Source organism: Echeneis naucrates, chromosome 4 (assembly GCF_900963305.1).
Source record: "Echeneis naucrates chromosome 4, fEcheNa1.1, whole genome shotgun sequence".
NCBI classification, from domain to species: domain Eukaryota; kingdom Metazoa; phylum Chordata; class Actinopteri; order Carangiformes; family Echeneidae; genus Echeneis; species Echeneis naucrates.
In genome coordinates this window covers 4,070,665-4,087,386 of record NC_042514.1, presented here as the reverse complement: position 1 = coordinate 4,087,386, position 16,722 = coordinate 4,070,665, and the positions used below count along the sequence as shown (strand labels likewise).

At 42.5% G+C, this 16,722-nt stretch overlaps 2 protein-coding genes across 4 annotated transcripts in view; both read left to right on the top strand.

Annotated features, from left to right (window-relative positions):
• The window catches only part of insrb (insulin receptor b), a 74,804-nt gene extending 64,469 nt beyond the window's left edge, over positions 1 to 10,335 (top strand). Inside the window, exons 15-23 of the mRNA XM_029500854.1 lie at positions 1,227 to 1,383; positions 1,693 to 1,789; positions 2,013 to 2,080; positions 2,228 to 2,457; positions 3,039 to 3,149; positions 3,297 to 3,459; positions 3,586 to 3,715; positions 3,807 to 3,941; positions 4,464 to 10,335. Of these exons, the coding sequence (XP_029356714.1) occupies positions 1,227 to 1,383; positions 1,693 to 1,789; positions 2,013 to 2,080; positions 2,228 to 2,457; positions 3,039 to 3,149; positions 3,297 to 3,459; positions 3,586 to 3,715; positions 3,807 to 3,941; positions 4,464 to 4,818 (1,446 nt within the window). The 3' untranslated portion in view covers positions 4,819 to 10,335. The remainder of the gene's footprint in view (positions 1 to 1,226; positions 1,384 to 1,692; positions 1,790 to 2,012; positions 2,081 to 2,227; positions 2,458 to 3,038; positions 3,150 to 3,296; positions 3,460 to 3,585; positions 3,716 to 3,806; positions 3,942 to 4,463) is intronic.
• Positions 10,336 to 13,576: 3,241 nt separating this feature from the next.
• arhgef18b (rho/rac guanine nucleotide exchange factor (GEF) 18b) overlaps positions 13,577 to 16,722 on the top strand; it is a 34,768-nt gene continuing 31,622 nt past the window's right edge. For 2 of the 3 annotated variants that reach the window (XM_029499363.1, XM_029499361.1), the window contains exons 1-2: positions 13,577 to 13,769; positions 13,921 to 14,737. In XM_029499363.1, the coding sequence (XP_029355223.1) occupies positions 14,662 to 14,737 (76 nt within the window). In that variant the 5' untranslated portion in view covers positions 13,577 to 13,769; positions 13,921 to 14,661. Of the gene's footprint in view, positions 13,770 to 13,844; positions 14,738 to 16,722 lie in introns of all 3 variants that reach the window. The other variant, XM_029499362.1, reaches the window with a different exon arrangement.

Here is a 16,722-nt window from a genome sequence, read left to right as displayed (position 1 = left end):
TGTTCCTAATATGGATGAGATGGATATGGAGAAAGGAACAAAGGAAATATTTGATGTCAAACTCCCTCCCAATGCTACACTGTGTGTGTTGACGGTTTGTGTTTGCATATTATTATGTCTGTGTGTTTGTGCTCACCAGTGCTTGTCTGTGACAGTGTGAGTGTCTAAGTGTGTGCGTGTGTGTGCGTGTGTGTGCATGTTGTTTACTTGCTGTAAATGTGTGAATTCATCTCTCATTGCTATTCATTGCTGCACTGCCTGACCCTAGGAACCAGTAGCTGCTCTGTTACCATAGTGACAGAGGCAGGAAGGAAGACTAGGATGCAGTGGCAGGGATGGACTGATCTGACGACATCCCCAGTGCACAAAGTTGCAGTTAAAACACACTGTGCAACAACATGCAGTAAAAACAGGCTGATTTGGATTTATTTTTAAAAGTATTTCAGAGGTTCAGATGAATTATTTGGTTAATTGTGCCGCGGCCGCTCTAAAAAAAACTTGAATGCACTGCTGTTAATGTTTTCATGCAGACTCACTGCCCTCTAATTAACAATCATGTGGTGAAAGAAAAAAACAAGATTTTTAGCTTTTTTTTATTGTTATTTACCACTAACAAAGAAAATTTATATATATATATATATATATATATTTTGATGTAACTTTCCATTGACCACTGAGATTTATTATAGTTTATAGATTATAGATTTATAGACATTCACTATATAATATTGATATGACACAAAATTCTTAATGAACCCTGACAAAAGAGGCCTCCCAGAATCCTTTAGTGTAACAGACCCATGAACTTTAACCTCATATGTGTTATTTCCCAGGGTTTCCTCTAGTATTTCACAGACCCAGATAGGCTAAGCATATTTGATGACAAATTCAAAGTGAATTGGTTTGTGAGTGGAGTTGCCATCAATTTGGGATAAGAGGCACAGTCAATAGTTCTTCCTGTTGTCTTCAGTCAGGACATTGATTCTCTGATTACTGTCACAACGACTCAGATTGTGAAAAGACAGTCCTAAAAGTTGGTCGAGGTTGTGGAAAATAGAATTAAAATTGATTCAACATGTAAATATTTGGTGTGAATATTTTCAGAGTTCAGCTTTCTTTTACATGAAATTTTTAATATTCTTTGTTCACTTGAATTGCCACTTGCCAATGTTCCTTGTGAGTCCTCGTACTGACTTTTGCTTTTTGTTTTTCTGTATTTCTTCTAGGAATACTCAACTTGTGTGTCACGTCCAGCCTACCTCAAGTCAGGTGGCACGAAGCTTTCACTTGTGCAGCCCGGAAACTACAGCGTGAGGGTCCGCGCCACCTCCTTGGCAGGAAACGGCTCATTTACCGAAACCACTTATTTCTTCATGCCCAACCGTAAGACAAGAGGCCGTACCTCTGAATGAACTCACATCTTTACTATCTTTGACCACCCACATACTCCAGGAAAATCATTAACTGCTCACGTGTTGTTGCCTTGACTTGCTGGTGGATAGAGCAGATTAGCCCCAGTCACTTGAAAACATTTTCAAGTTGTATGTTTAATTATGAAAGAAGAAAATCCCTAGATTAATTAAAAGGAGAGTTATAAAAAGTTGAATAACCAAAGTCTAAGCTCTGTAATTACTGCTTGACGTTATGATTCATATTGCGTGACCTCACTGCTCGCTGCTGGGTCTTTCACAGCGGATCCTGGTTTAATCTGGATTGTGATTGGTCCAGTCATCTGCTTCATCCTGCTGCTACTTGTAGGAGGTGGAGTCTTTTGGATCTTCAAGAAAAGGTAAGATATTTGTCTGGCAGGAACAGTGCAGGACACACCTATGACCGAAATGAGAGAATGGGGCTTGCTTTGTTTAAAAATTTGTATAATTTGTGATTTCAAGTTGCAGTCGTTTGATTCATTTGAATATTTTTAATCAAACTCTGCGTGAAGCAAGAAGGAGAACGTTTACATTTTATTACAGCACACAGTCTCTTGGATGACTTCTGTGGTTATGTTGCAGGCAAACAGAAGGCCCGACAGGACCACTGATTGCCTCCTCAAATCCTGAATACATCAGCGCTAATGATGGTGAGAAAGCAATTACATGTTCCAACGCCAGCATCTCTAAAATCATCACATCACAGTCACAGTATTCGTTAAGATAGATCCTGCCTCTTGGTAGTTTGTGACAGGTTCATTCAATCAAAAAGGTGAATATCTCTCTGTCCTCTTTAGTGTATGTTCCCGATGAGTGGGAGGTTCCCCGGGAGAAGATCACAGTGCTCAGAGAGCTGGGTCAGGGTTCCTTCGGCATGGTGTACGAAGGAATCGCCAAGGACATTGTCAAAGGGGACCCGGAGACGCGCGTAGCCGTGAAGACTGTCAATGAGTCGGCGAGCCTGCGGGAGAGGATTGAATTCCTTAACGAAGCCTCCGTCATGAAGGCCTTCAGCTGTCACCATGTGGTACGAAGCACTTCATAAAAAAATAAATAAATAGGCACTTTTCAAACAGTTTCCTCTGACACCTTATTACAGACTAACAGGGACACTGAGGCTGCTATCACTACTCTTGGGAGTTAGAGTATTTACAGTTTTCTGCCATTTTTGCAGAAACCGGCATGAACATGTGTGACTCACAGAATCATGATTCACTTGTTGTGTTGGTGCTGCCGTATTGACACACAGTTTGACTCCCAAAACAAATGTTTACACTTTTTTGTGCCTACTTTTACTGTTGAAATGAACAACATACTGAACAGCACTATGCCGTGCTGTCAGCTGGAAATATCCAGTGGCAAAGATGTGGAGGAAAACTCCTGATAAATAGTTTTTCGCTTTCTCTTTCTGATAAAAGGGTTAGGGTTTCTTCTTGTGATGAACAGAGGGAGAAATGTTGTCGTTTTTGTACCAAGTACCCCAAATTTAACTGACCAGAAGTCTGTGGACCATTACACATCAGCTGCTTTTCTTAGTTACTCTACACAGCTAATATTAGCAGAATTAACTTTGCACATGTATGACCATGTATGTTTTCCTCCGTGCAGGTACGTCTGTTAGGTGTCGTGTCCAAAGCTCAGCCCACCCTGGTAGTGATGGAGCTGATGACACACGGCGACCTGAAGAGCTACCTGCGGAGTCTCAGACCAGACTCTGAGGTACGTCTCCATGAAGCTGATAAAAATTCCAGCTCCTGTATGATGGAGTGAGGTTGAAGTAATAACTACAGCTGAAGGAAGCTCACCTCTTATTTGTCCACTTACCGCTGACGGCTCTGTACATCTATTTTTGTGTTTGTTTTGCAGAATAACCCTTCAGGCCGTCCACCACCCACGCTCAAGGAGATGATCCAGATGGCTGCAGAAATTGCAGACGGCATGGCCTACCTCAATGCCAAGAAGTTTGTCCACAGAGACCTGGCAGCCAGAAACTGCATGGTGGCAGAAGACTTCACCGTGAAGATTGGAGGTACTGTCCTATATCTTGTGTTGGTTTTTCTCGTCGTTGGGTCTGTGTTACGGTCAAATTGAATCAGTGTGTCATCAAGTATGATTGTCAGTTGAACTGAGGTCTCTCGCTCTCTCTTCCTCACAGACTTCGGTATGACACGAGACATCTATGAGACTGACTACTACCGTAAAGGTGGGAAGGGCCTACTTCCTGTCAGGTGGATGGCTCCAGAGTCTCTGAAGGACGGAGTCTTCACTGCACACTCTGATTGTTGGTGAGGGCCACCTTCACATCCTCTGCGCATCCTTTACTGTTCTGATGACACACTCGGTACGTTTGTTAACGTTTGCTGTGTGTCACTGCAGGTCATTTGGTGTTGTCCTGTGGGAGATCAGTACGTTAGCAGAGCAGCCTTACCAAGGTTTATCCAATGAGCAGGTTCTAAAGTTTGTCATGGATGGAGGATACCTCGACAGGCCAGAGAACTGCCCCGAGAGAATGTGAGTGGATCCAGACGCTGGTTTACAGTTACAACTGTATTTTAAGATTTCTCTGTATGTGGAACTGTCTTCTGTGTTGCAGCCCGTTGAAATTTTCAAGGGAGTTTTTCTGCATTTCCAAAGTATATTGAACTGTCAAATTGTTATTGTTTACTTTCACACCAGCATGGATGAGTCGAACTGTGTCTGAATCTGAGGCTGAATGATAGAAAGTTCTTATTTTCATCCCTTTATTGTGCGTGAAAGGCCACATGCTGTGTCATGGTTTGTTAAATCCCATTTATTTATATAACAGCAAAGCATAACAGAGCAACATCAAAGCACTCTACATGTAGAGCAGGTCTACGCTCCTTTAGAGACCCAACAAATCCCACAGTGAGCTTAATACTAAACACAAAAACGATCTTAACATCATTAACATCAAGCTATCGGACGTCATCGCCCGTCAGCGCAGCCCTTTTGACCCACAGCCTTACTGTTTGATTATTAATATTTTTTTTAATAACTGATTATCATTCCCAGGCACAACTTAATGCAAATGTGCTGGCAGTACAACCCCAAGATGCGGCCGATGTTCCATGAGATCATCGAGATGCTGCGGGAGGACCTGCACCCGTCTTTCCAGGAGGTTTCCTTCTTCTACAGCGAGGAGAACAAGGTCCCTGAGGCCGAGGAGTTTGACCTGGACCTGGATAACATGGAAAGCATCCCCCTGGACCCGTCTTCATACTCACAGAGAGAGGAGAGCTTAGGCAGGGACAGCGGGCCCTCAGTGGCCCTTAGGGGGAACTATGAGGAGCACGTCCCCTACACACACATGAACGGTGGCAAGAAAAATGGACGAATCTTATCGTTACCCAGATCCAGCCCTTCCTAACATTTCCTGTTTCCCAAACAAACTTGTTTAACCTGCCCTACTCCTTTCCCACCCTTCTTTCTCTTCCAGTCCATTTTTCCATCCTTCATGTTCCTCTCATCATTTTCTAATGATTTTCTTATCCTTGGAGAAGCCCTTCAAAAAAAAAAAAAAAAAAAAAAAAGAGACAGATCTCAGGACTTTTTATTTTCTTCCTCATGGCTGCCAAACACAGGCCAGCAAGGGATGCAAACATGGTGTAACACTTTTTTAACTTCCTCCACAACACATCGGATTATCCATTGCCAGAGTACCTATCTATTGTTTGTCACTATTGCCACTGTTTCCAGGACTCATCGCGATGGAAACGGAGAGAAAAAAACAAACAAACAAACTGTGAACACAACAAACCTTAGACAACCAAGATGGCTGCTTACGCTCAACCTCCTCAAGACTCGTCCCTCCTTTTCTCCCCTACCAAATCTGCATTTCCACTTTTCTGTGCTTTGTTGTTTTCTCCAAGTGAAACTCTTTTTACTCAGATAGTGGCCTTTTTATATGTGGCCTATAAACAAAGAGAAGTGTCTATCAGCGCTTTACTAATTTCCATTTGAACAATGACTTAATCAGTTTGGAACGGTGGGATGACTTGTAAAGACTTGATCCTAGAACAAAACATCTATTCCTAGAGGAATGTTTTTCTTTTTCTTTTTTTTTTTTTGGTTCTGCAGAATTCCAAACTACACACAGATTCATCGGGTGTTTGGTGAATAGATTTAATTTATTTACTTTTACTATTATTTTCTCTCTCTCTCTCTCTCTCTCTCTCAGTTTTATTTCTGTGTCCTCACTATATGGCTGAAGGATATTTAAACAGTTAAGAATTGGACAAAAGAGTTCCTCAGACTGACCAATAGCTGCTGCTTTCATATATTTTAGTGGGTATAGAAATATATAAATATATATATAATATATATAGTATATATGGAATATTGGCCTTTCTGTACCAATATTTTATATATGTATATATATATATATATATATAAACAACATACTGATGTTTTTGTAAATAGTTCATATTTGTAAGATTTGTCATCAGAAGCTTTGCGAGTATTTTGTTTTGCCAGGTTTTTCCTTTCTGGGTTTTCTTTTTTTTCTCTATTTCCTATTTTTATAGCCCCAGGATTCACACTAATATGCCATCAGTGCTCTCTGTGTCTTAGGCCTCCAGCCCCCGCCTTCTCCTCCTCCCCTGAGTGCTCTCTCCATGTGGATGGGAAAGTCAAGAAATATTGTCAACTCACTGCATCTTTTCTTCTTCTTTTTTTTTTTTTTTTTTAAACAAAACAAAACAAAAAACCTTGTTCCCTCTGAGAGCTGTCATTATTTGGAGGCAATGTTAAAACAAAACAAAAAAAAAAAACAACAGAATAACCAAAAAAAGCTTTATACAAACGGGGACTGAGGTCTATTGAGGCACCTGATGTGTGTTTGTGTCCGTGTCTGCTGTCTTTCTCTGGTCACTTTGCGCTGGAGTTGAAGTCTGTTCTTGTTGTCACAGGTTTAATGTGTCTTTGGTGTGATTGTGCTGGTCGTCAGTGTAAACTGTCAGTGAGGTTCGAGGGTGCGTCAAGAGCTCGTCCCGGCTTAGTGATTGTACTTCCTTCTGTTGGCGTAACCTTTTCAGTTGTGTCTGCGCTGCTTGAGTCGGAGCGTTCCCCTCCTAACTGACCCGAGATCTGGTCGGGGACCTCAGTGGAAGATGGAGGGCTTTCTATCAGATTCGCTCATTGTTGTTGTCGTCGTTCTGATTTGGTTTGCTGTGCACTACACACAAACGCGCACACACACACACACACACACACACACCTCCCACTCACTCTCTCGCTCCCCTCCTCGGTCTTCCCATTGGCTGCTGAACTTGCCCCTCAAAAGTCGGGCTGGTGGAAATTTCCACGTTTTGTGGTCAAAGGGCTGAAGAGAAATATGGAAAGTTCCAAGTGTATTCAGAGTCCACAGCAGGTAGTGGAGGGGGGCAGCGTCTCCGTCTCGCTTATCTTTCAGTGTGTCTGAGAGAGAGGCCGTGTGAGTGATTGCTAATCCTATTATTCTCTGCTATCACATGCAGTTGGGCAGTCAGGACACGGTGTGCAGCAGCGATTTCACTCAGGTCTGACATTCCAGGATTTAGTTGGAACCACTCGTTCCCTCGTCCTCCTTGCTTGGCCCGCCTGCTGGCAAAGCCGATACGATCACCACTCCCCATCGGTGCACACATGAAAGACTTTGTTTTTCTTTTTTTGTCCCCCCTCAATACTCGATTGCTAGAGATACAGTAGCAGATGGGTTTTGCTCAAGGTAAAACCTCTGAGAGGAATTAGGTTTAGTTTTTGTTTTGTTTTGTTTTGTTCCTCCTGCTGGGAAGCAAAAACATGCCCTTCAACTGTACCTGCAGTAGAGCTGTCAGTCCTTATGGCCGACCCTTCGTTGGGTCTCTAAAGCTCACTAAAGCTTTCTTCAGAGTCCGTAGGCCACAGCAAAGCCTCTGCAGCCGTTCTCCTCTCAATCTCTATAAACCTCGCTCAGTGATGGGAGGCGATATTCAGTAGACGAGTAGAGATGATGGTGTTTTTGGGGTGGGTGGGGGTGTTGGGACACAGACCAGTGTGGTTGCCAATCTAGCGGAACAGCATTCAGCACTTATAGTATAGCCAAAGTGTTGGCAGCTTTCTGCCAACAACCAGAACCCACAGAATTGGAGTCAGATAAAGCAGAGAAGCTGCCTCCATATTTTACCAGTGCCTTCTCAAAACCAGAGCCACGTCCAGGCTAGTTATATTGGCTAGTAACACACACACACACACACACACAAGCCTCTGTGCTTTCTCTGTGGCAGGACAGGCATAGAAATCAAAGCTCATCTAGATTTATGTTTGTAGGTTTTTGTTCTGTGCTGGAAGAAAAGCAGAAATATTTGGGTCAATCTTTTATTTTGAAAGTATCTGTTGCCAGCTCAAGGTTTGAACACTAAAGTTCACCCAGTGCTTTAGCAGTGACACTGTGGAGTCGGAGCCACCTGAGGTTATGATGTACATTTTAGCTAATTATTCCTAGGAGTTACGATCTTTTTTTTTTATTATTATTATTATTATTTACTTTTGTAAATAATCTGTGACATAATTTGAAAAACAAATGCAGAGTAAAAAGATTTATTTAAAAAAAAGAAAAAAAATCTGATGCCCATCAGTTGTGTGACAGAAAAAATGGTGGACCAGCTCCACGCGACACACTAATGCTACGCTCTGATCTTCACAGCACACTGTCCCGACAGTTTCCCGTATAAACACACTACATCCTCAAAAAGAAAGAATTAGTACGGAGTCTGTAAGTGGGACGTCCCTCTCGTCTCCACCTTGACTTAGGTTGCTGATCTCGTGGTGGTGTTCACACGCATATGCAATTTTTAATTCAGATGGTGCCCATATCTTTGAAATACCAGATATTTATTTTATTATGATCATTGTCATTGTATAAGAAGAACACAGTTAGCTTTTTAGTCAAGCATTTTTAAGGCGTTTTCAGAGTGGAGCGACATAAAATCCTAGTTTGTTATTGTACAGGAGGAGTAGCTGGCGGTGAGCGACAGGAGTGCTACTTAGTTATTTAGTTAGTGAGTAATTGTCGTCGTCTTTGTGTTTGGCCAGAGTCTACCTCAGTGCATATGGAGGAATCAGTCTAAAGAGCCTAAATCATCCCCGTCAGTGACTCAGTATCTCAGTTTCCTCTTTCTTCTTGTGTCCAGGGGAAAGTTTGTGTGTCCTTTCAGATGTTGGTGTAGCATTTTACAGAAAAAGCTTTTGAAGATATTAACGTATTATTCTTGTTTGTTTGTTTGTTTGTTTTTTTTTAACCTTTAGCACTTATTAAATGTGGAGCATCTGACAGTAAATTGGCACTCAGTTCAATCTAGCCTTGATTTTCCTCAGCAGAGGCTTCCCCCAGACACTGGAAGAAGCATCATAGCTTTATTGTGTGCATTCCCCCATTTCCACGTCCACCAATCCTCTGGACTGTACTTCGTAGTGGCTCTACCGGTTTCTGGGCATGTGACATTAGCATGAGTTAAAAAAAAAATAAAAAAAAGAAAATGTCTTGATGCATATCTGTGATCATCTACATGCAGCCAAGGCTACCCAGGCTCAGGCCTTTTCAAATCACGCCTAGACTAATCCTTTTGTTTGGCAGAAGACCTCCTCTTCTTCTTCTTCTTCTTCTTCTTCTTCTTCTTCAGTCTTTCAGTCTGTGTCTTTGTGGTCAAAACCGCCAGCGTTCGACTCCCACGTCTCCTCCAATCATTGTCGGTTCGTTTGTTTGTTTCTCTCTGTTCAGATTATTATTTTCTTTGTTTGTTTTTGTATGTATATTTTTTCTACTGTGAATATCCAGAGACGACCTTTATTTTCTGTCAATGCCATGGATTGGGTCTGTTGTTGGCTGATCAGGACATCTGGGCTGGTTGAAATGTTTTAAGGAGGAGCCCCCCCCTTCCCCATCTGCCCCCTCTGCAAAGGAAAAAAAACTGGACTGGGACAATCCTGTGTGCCATAAGAACTATAAACAGACATGAAATCTAGATTGTAACTTTTCGTCTCAGGGAGGCGGCCTGATGCTTTGTGGTTGGAGGATAAAGAGGATGAGGAGGAAGAAGAGCGACCTAGCTACCTTTTATTTACTCTGACTGAAGCGCAAGTTCTCAGCATCTTTGCATTGAAATAAAAAGCAAAGTGGAGATGAAAAGCCTGAGGACAAGTATTCAACAGCAACCATCCACCCAAAAAGACCCTGTTAAGAAATCTGACCCCCCCCTCGACCTCTCTATTGAAGATAATCAGGAATCCTCTCCCTCTCTGATGTGATGTGGTCTCGACTGCCCTCTAGTGATTGGATGTGAGCGTTGCAGGTCAGGGGTGGTGAAGCAAACAGAGGGGCCCTGACCCATAGTGCCTTGCTCAGACTAACGGCCCAAGTGACTCCTCCCACCCAGTCCGACCCCTCCCCCTCCCCCACCCCCTGAGCCAAACCACCACTGACTGGCGCTTCTCCACCAATCACTAAAGAGGATTTTCCACTTCCAAACTCAAAATGAGAACACACGTTCTGTTTTCTTCAGCTGTAACTGCAGTGAAAAACACTGTAATTTGGGATTTTATGATGATGATCTTTACCAAAAAAAAAAATATATATATATATATATCTATGTTGAACTTGTCTCTACTCTGCTAAACTCTGGCTTGCTTTGTGCATGGAAAATGAATTACCTATACCAGTGGATAGCTTGATAATTTGATGTTTACTGAGTTTGCTTCTCATCAGCCGGTTTTTGACAGCGACGCCCCAAAGCACATGCAAAAACCCACGATTAGCAGCAATTGGATCGCATTACGATTGGAGATGCATTCAGTTGTACGATGATTTTCAAAAAAAGAAAGACAAAAAAAAAAAAAAAGAACCGATTAATAAGCTCTTAACTGTAAATAGCAGCAGATCACCTTGGCTCCTGAAAAACGAAAAGCACTTGATTTTTAGGGAAGTTTAGGTTTGTTTTGTTGATAATTGGACAGAGCATGCTAGAAATGCAGCGCAGGGTGAGAACAAAGTATTGTATGTATTATTGTTTTGTTTTAAAGAAAAGAAAAAAGTATTACATTTTGAGATGTTGATTTCTATTTTTTTTTTTTTTTTTTTTAGCCAAAGTAGGGAGGGCAAATTACTTTTTCTGACTGTAAACTTTTACTACTCTTGTACATTATGAATTTAACATTGTTATCAATGTGTACATAACTTTTTTTTCTAAATTTAAAAAGATAGATTTGTTTTGTTCTTCTTCTTCTTCTTCTTTTTTTTTTTTCTTTGCTCATGACACAACCCACTACACAGAAAAGAGCAGAGTCAAGTGTTTGGATGTACGGACCCCTCTGTACACCACATGAACAGTGTGTGGCCTGAAATGTCTCGCGGTGAACCCTGCTCTTAATCCGATGCATGCTCTGAATGTTGGCCGACAAAAAGGTCATGCGTTTGAAACCCCCCACCCAGCCACGGCGGCAACATGTCACCCACGAAGCCTTTCTTTGTGTCGCAAATACGTCTCCTATCACTGATGATGTTGTATGAAATCGTTTCTGACGTGAGAGGTGTGTGTTTAGTTTGACAAGGTTTGGGGTTTTTTCGTTTGTTTGTTGTTGTTTTGTTTTTTGTGTGGGTTTTTTTGTTTGTTTTTTTTAGTATGTGAAAAACTGGAAAAGACCACTGCACATCCTTTCGAAGAAGAGGAAAACACGAGTGATAAAATTCTGAATAAGCTAAAAAATAATAATAATAAATAAGGAAACTTTACTGATGGTTTGATGACAACTATGTATCCTTTTAAGTTTCCACTTGAAGTAGCGGTTTTACACTTTGGGGAAATATCTGCTCTTCTCCGTGCTAAACCTGAATAACACTCACACCTCTGTTGTTATGAGGCTATCGCCGCTTAGCTTAGCTTAGCTTAGCTTAGCTTAGCATACAGACCAGAAACAGGGGGAACTGCTCACCACCTACCAGCAGCTCTGACATTCACAAATGAACATGCATCTCCTTTGATTTGTCTAAAATAGAGTAACGGTCCCAGATTAAACAAAGGAAACATTTTGAGCTTTAGAGCAGCCTTTTTTATTTCTTCTTCTTTCAGGTGCCTTTGAACAGAGCCAGGCTAGCTGTTTCCTCCTGTTATGCTAAGCTAAGCTAACCTGTGGCTCAGCTATAACTTGAATTCTCCGGGAACCGGAGGAGAGTAGTGTCGCCCTCGGACACATGAACGAGCCTCTTTCCCCAAAATGTGGATCTGCTCCTTCGAGGAGTTTGAAGGAGAGAAGCCTTCAGCTGTAAATGAATCAAGTACTGTGTGTCGGTGGTGTGATGATGAAGTGTCCGTGTTTTGTCTTGGCGGAGATGCCACTGTGTGCAGACAAAAAAGAAGAAGAAGCTGAGGAAGAGCGTCTGTCGGTCCAGTGGTCTGCTCCAGTTTACACACCAACACCTTATATTTGTCTCTGTCCTGTTCCCCGTGCTGTGCGTCGTTTAAGTCGGTGGCGTTGTGTCCGTGTCGTCTCTTTACCACGGCTTTCTTTGTCTCGCCGCTCCTTCTCCTCCTCTTTGCGTCCTCTCGAGTCCCTTTTTTCTCCTCTCAGTGCACATAGGTGGTCCCCAGAATGCTGTGTGTAGTCGTGCAGGATACCTCTTTTTTTTTTTTTTTTTTTTTTTTTTGGTCATTTTATTGCCGATGAATATGCTGATGTGTTAATTTTGGGATGTGTTGTGTGTGCATTATGTTGAGACATCGGTGCGTGTGCAGACAGCAGGTGTATATGTGCGTATGTACAGTCCAAACCCTCAAACCCCGCAAACCCACAGAGATCGCTTCATCCCTCACACTGGATCCAAATGTGCCATTATCTTTATGTATCACATATATAACATATTGAACACACACACACACGCACGCACACAGACACACACAGATGCATACATATTGTACAGGATCAAAAATGTGCCATGACTAAATGAACGCTTGACAATTTATTTTTTCTATGTTTTCAAAGGAGAGTCAAGTAGTGACATGTACAGAAAATGTTGCAATGATATGAAAATAAAAAATCTTGCTGTGTGTAAATTATTCAACAATTAACTGTTTATATTAAAATTATGAATAAAATTATTGGAGAATATTGTCTTCTCGGCTGATGTGTGACTGATAACGATGATCACTCTGACCTTTTAACCTCTGCAGTGTCGCTGATGAAGACTCTGCTAAACAAACAAGTCAAACTTGAGTCAGCAGATTTCGAGGTACTTCACACACACACATATATAAATATACATATATATATATATTTATATATATATGTATATTTATTCACCCCCCCCTCATTTTCACCTTGACTGTGGGGAAGTCCTGGGGAGGGGAAGTTGGTGTGAGACCTTTAGCTTCTTCTCAGAAAAAGTACCAATAACAAGAATAGATGTAAAGTTGAGCCAATGCTGAACTTTCTGCATTCTATCTACTGACCACCAGGGGTAATAAAAACAAAAGTGGTGGGGCTGAAGTCAATGGGAAAATGCCCCTGCTTCTATCTTCATTTATCAACATTTTCCAAATGAGTTTCAGTCTCAGTTTGTAATTTTAGGTCTTTTTCAGTAGAACATTTTTAGAGGAGAAATAGACCAGAAAGTAGGGCGTGCTGCTGCGGCTGACCTCCAACGGTGACCTGTGGGGGGGGCGGGGGTGTTCTTCACACATGCACATCAGGTTCATAATAAAGGTCTCTGACTGGTGGCCTGTCCAGGGTGTACCTTCACCACAACCCTGCTGTGACCTTTTATTTCCAGCACCTCAGTTTTAGGTCACACACTGTAATCTCTAAGCTGAAGGTGATGAGTGTTGAGTGAAACCACTGAAAACACAGCTTGTTCCTCTCAACCCAGTTTCTCAGAGCATCATCACTCAGCCCGGCGTGCTCCGCAGGGCCTCTGCTGCTCAGGGTGAAGTGTGAAGTCAGTCTGAGCTGCAAATACAACAAAACGTTGGGCAGAAAACTTCCAACTTCCTAACTGTAGTTGCATGTATGCATACGTGCAACTACAGTTCAGCTGCTGTAACATGTTTGAAAGCAGCAGTGTTGTGTGTGTGGGTGTGTGTGGGCCAATCAGCTGCGCTTTGTCCTCAGACTCACAAAAAGAGGAAGCGGGGTTGAGATCCTGTAGCTCTGCTTGCTGTGGGCTCTCGGCTCTCAGCGTGAGGACCAACCCCACGTTTTCACAAAACCCTGTCAGACCTGGAGCAGCTTTAACCTACTTTCTCCCCCCTCTGTGGCTCAGTTTTGCTGTTCACAGAAGGATTTAATGCCACCACTTGCTACCCGCCAACAAACGTAAGTAGATTTTCGGTTTCTGCTTTCTGAGCCTTGCTCTGAATTTCAACAGGTTTCAACCACTTCTCTCCTCAGTCCTCCCATCTGTTTTCGCTCTAAGATCCCCTCCTCTCTGTGCCGGTGTTTCTCTTTTTACCCCGTCCGTGGGAAGGTCAGGAGACTTTTCCACTTGATGTGCAGTGAGCTGAACTTGACAGTCATCCGTGATCACGCTGCTGCAAATTAAGGAGCGCGCTGGTGGTGGCGGATGCAGCAGAGACAGAGAGACGTCCTCTCCCCCTGCAGAGGAGTGATAACTGCACCAGAGAGGACGCCTGAAAAGCCTTTCAGCGTTACATAAGACGCGGTGCTTCGTCTCCCAGTGACTCAGAATAATCTCTCTCTTTTTTTTTCAGTACTTTCCTCCTCCTTTTCTGAACCATCAGCAGACACTGAGACTTTACTCTTCTGAGGCGTTGTCTCAGACTGACGACCGCATCATCCTCTCTTCTTATTCCTCTTTTCAGTTAGATTACAAAATATCTCTATTTTCTGTCCTAACTTTGTGTGGTTGTTTGTTTGTTTAAACTAAAGCAGCAAAAAGTTCAGAACTTAACTTTCTGCCCTTTATTTTGGAGGAACGTGTATCTCTTTCTTTAACACCTCCCTCCGTCTCCTCCCCCCTTCACCTCTTTCCCTTTTTCCCTTCTTGCTCTTTCTCTCACTGCACTGGAGTCTCTGCAGAGGTAATCCCCGACCAGCAGCTCCCTGCTCTTAGCCTTGGACTCTCTCACTATTTTTTTGACTCCCCTCCCTCCCTCCCTCCCTCTCTCACCCGTCCGTCCCCGACCTTCCTCTTGCTGGGTGCCAGAGCTTCAGTTCCCAGCTGGCCTCCCCCTTCTGTGCTGCTCTTATGTCGGACTCTCCTCTTAACAACTCTTGGCCATCCTTCCCCAAACTCTGGATGAAGCGATGGTCCTTCAAGAGAGGTATGATGGGAAATCCAGCTTTGGGCGTGTATTCCATTTTTTTCTTAATATTTATCTTTTTTGGTTTGTTAGCTTCAGGGGGAGGGGAGGCGGGTGTTGAGATCGTGGACTGGATGTGATCTGAGGATGATGATGATTTGTGTCTCTTGGGGTTTTGTCTGTTTGTTGTTCATTCACAACATTGCTGTTTTGCGTTTCGACCTGGTTGGGCTTTGTGGTGTGTGACAGTTGCAGCACTTTAGAGTGAATCACTTCCATATCTGGTGCATCATATAAGATGACAGATTGAAACGGCTGATTGTGAAACAGAAAGATATCATTTTGAGTCTTTAAACGAGGTTTTGGTGTAGAATGAACATTTTTTGTCTCGTGCCCCGCTCTCTTGCTTTTATCATCAGACTCCATTTTGCCCCGGCTGTAGTGTCTGTGCCTTTTGTCTGCAGTCAGACAAATTTCTGATCAAAGAGGATCAGTGAGATGACAGTTGTTTTGATCTGCGCTTCAACATCAGATCTAGCAGCAACTGTGCTGTTTTCACCTCCACACATCTACACATCTACACACCCACACACACACACACACACACACATCTAGGTACTGAATGGTCACTGAGGCCTCAGTCCAAAAACGTTGTTATTGTTATATTTTCATGAGGATTTCTTTTTGCTGTCCTCTGTAGCTTCTGTGGAATCCACCTGTGTGTGTGTCTGTGATCAGTCTGTGTGTGTTTGTAATGTGTGTAAATAATGAAGTGCCTATAATCACATGATACCATGCTTCCTCTTTTGATTGTCACATAGATTGTGCAGATGCGCTTGTGAGCAGCTACCTTCATGGCAAACACATGCCCTCATTTCCTCTTTGTCACAGTTCAGATGACGCACCTCAACACTAAACGCAACTATTTTCTATAGATTTTAATTTTTTTTTGCTTTACAGAAATCCAGTCTTTTGATTTTATGCTCCCTGAATACACCGTAATAAATAGATAGACTTACTTTATTGATCCCAACAGTGGGGCAAGACAATTTTATTTCAAAAGCCCAAAATCAAAACTTCTGTGCAAATACACACACACACACACACACACACACACACACACACATATATATATATATAACATTGATAATATAAAATAAGCAATAAAAATAAATAAAAAGTAAAAGACTGAGTGGATTCGTTTTGGCCGTGCTGCAAACGTCCTTCGGTGATTTCTCAGTTCATCGTGGTCATCTGTTGTAGCAGCAGACCAACTTTTGTTATGTGGAGAAAACAGCTGACTATGACAGTGCCAAAACTGTTATGACACACACACAGACACACACCTGAACAGGCTCTCTCTCCCTCACGCACACACACAGACTCACTGATGTTTCATCCTTGATGTATTAGCAGATATGAGAGGCCAACCATAAAAGGCCACAGTGGCTCTCCGACACGGCATCAAGCAGCCGCTGCAGTGTCTAAGTTTACACTTTACACAAGTGGGATTTGGATGCAAACAAATTCTCCCTGCGGTGGGGACACTGCCATCCCCTCAGCCTCCACCGGTGATTTAGGAATATAGAAAATAGATCTACAGCACGTCTGTCAGTGTGTTTACTGGACAGCATCCCTGGGTGGGGGGGTGTTGGTTTATAGCCGGACATGGTTCAGGACTCTGAGTGTGGCCCGTCTGCACAACACAGCCTGAGTCATTGTTTGTCTGTAATAACACAGAGCCTGGAGAGATAGATAGCTGGAATCACACCTAACAAAGGAAAAATTATTAATATGAGGAACTTAAAATAGGACTTATCTCAAACTTAACTGAAAATGTTACTTATAGGAGGATCTTTTTGAGATTCCAGTGATGAAACATCAGAGCGACCGGCAGAACAATGATGAGCAAACACAAAACGTCCACAAATAAATTCGCTGTAGTTTGTATAACGGATTATGTAACTGTCTTTAAAGCTGCTCTCGTTAATATTCTTCTATTAGAA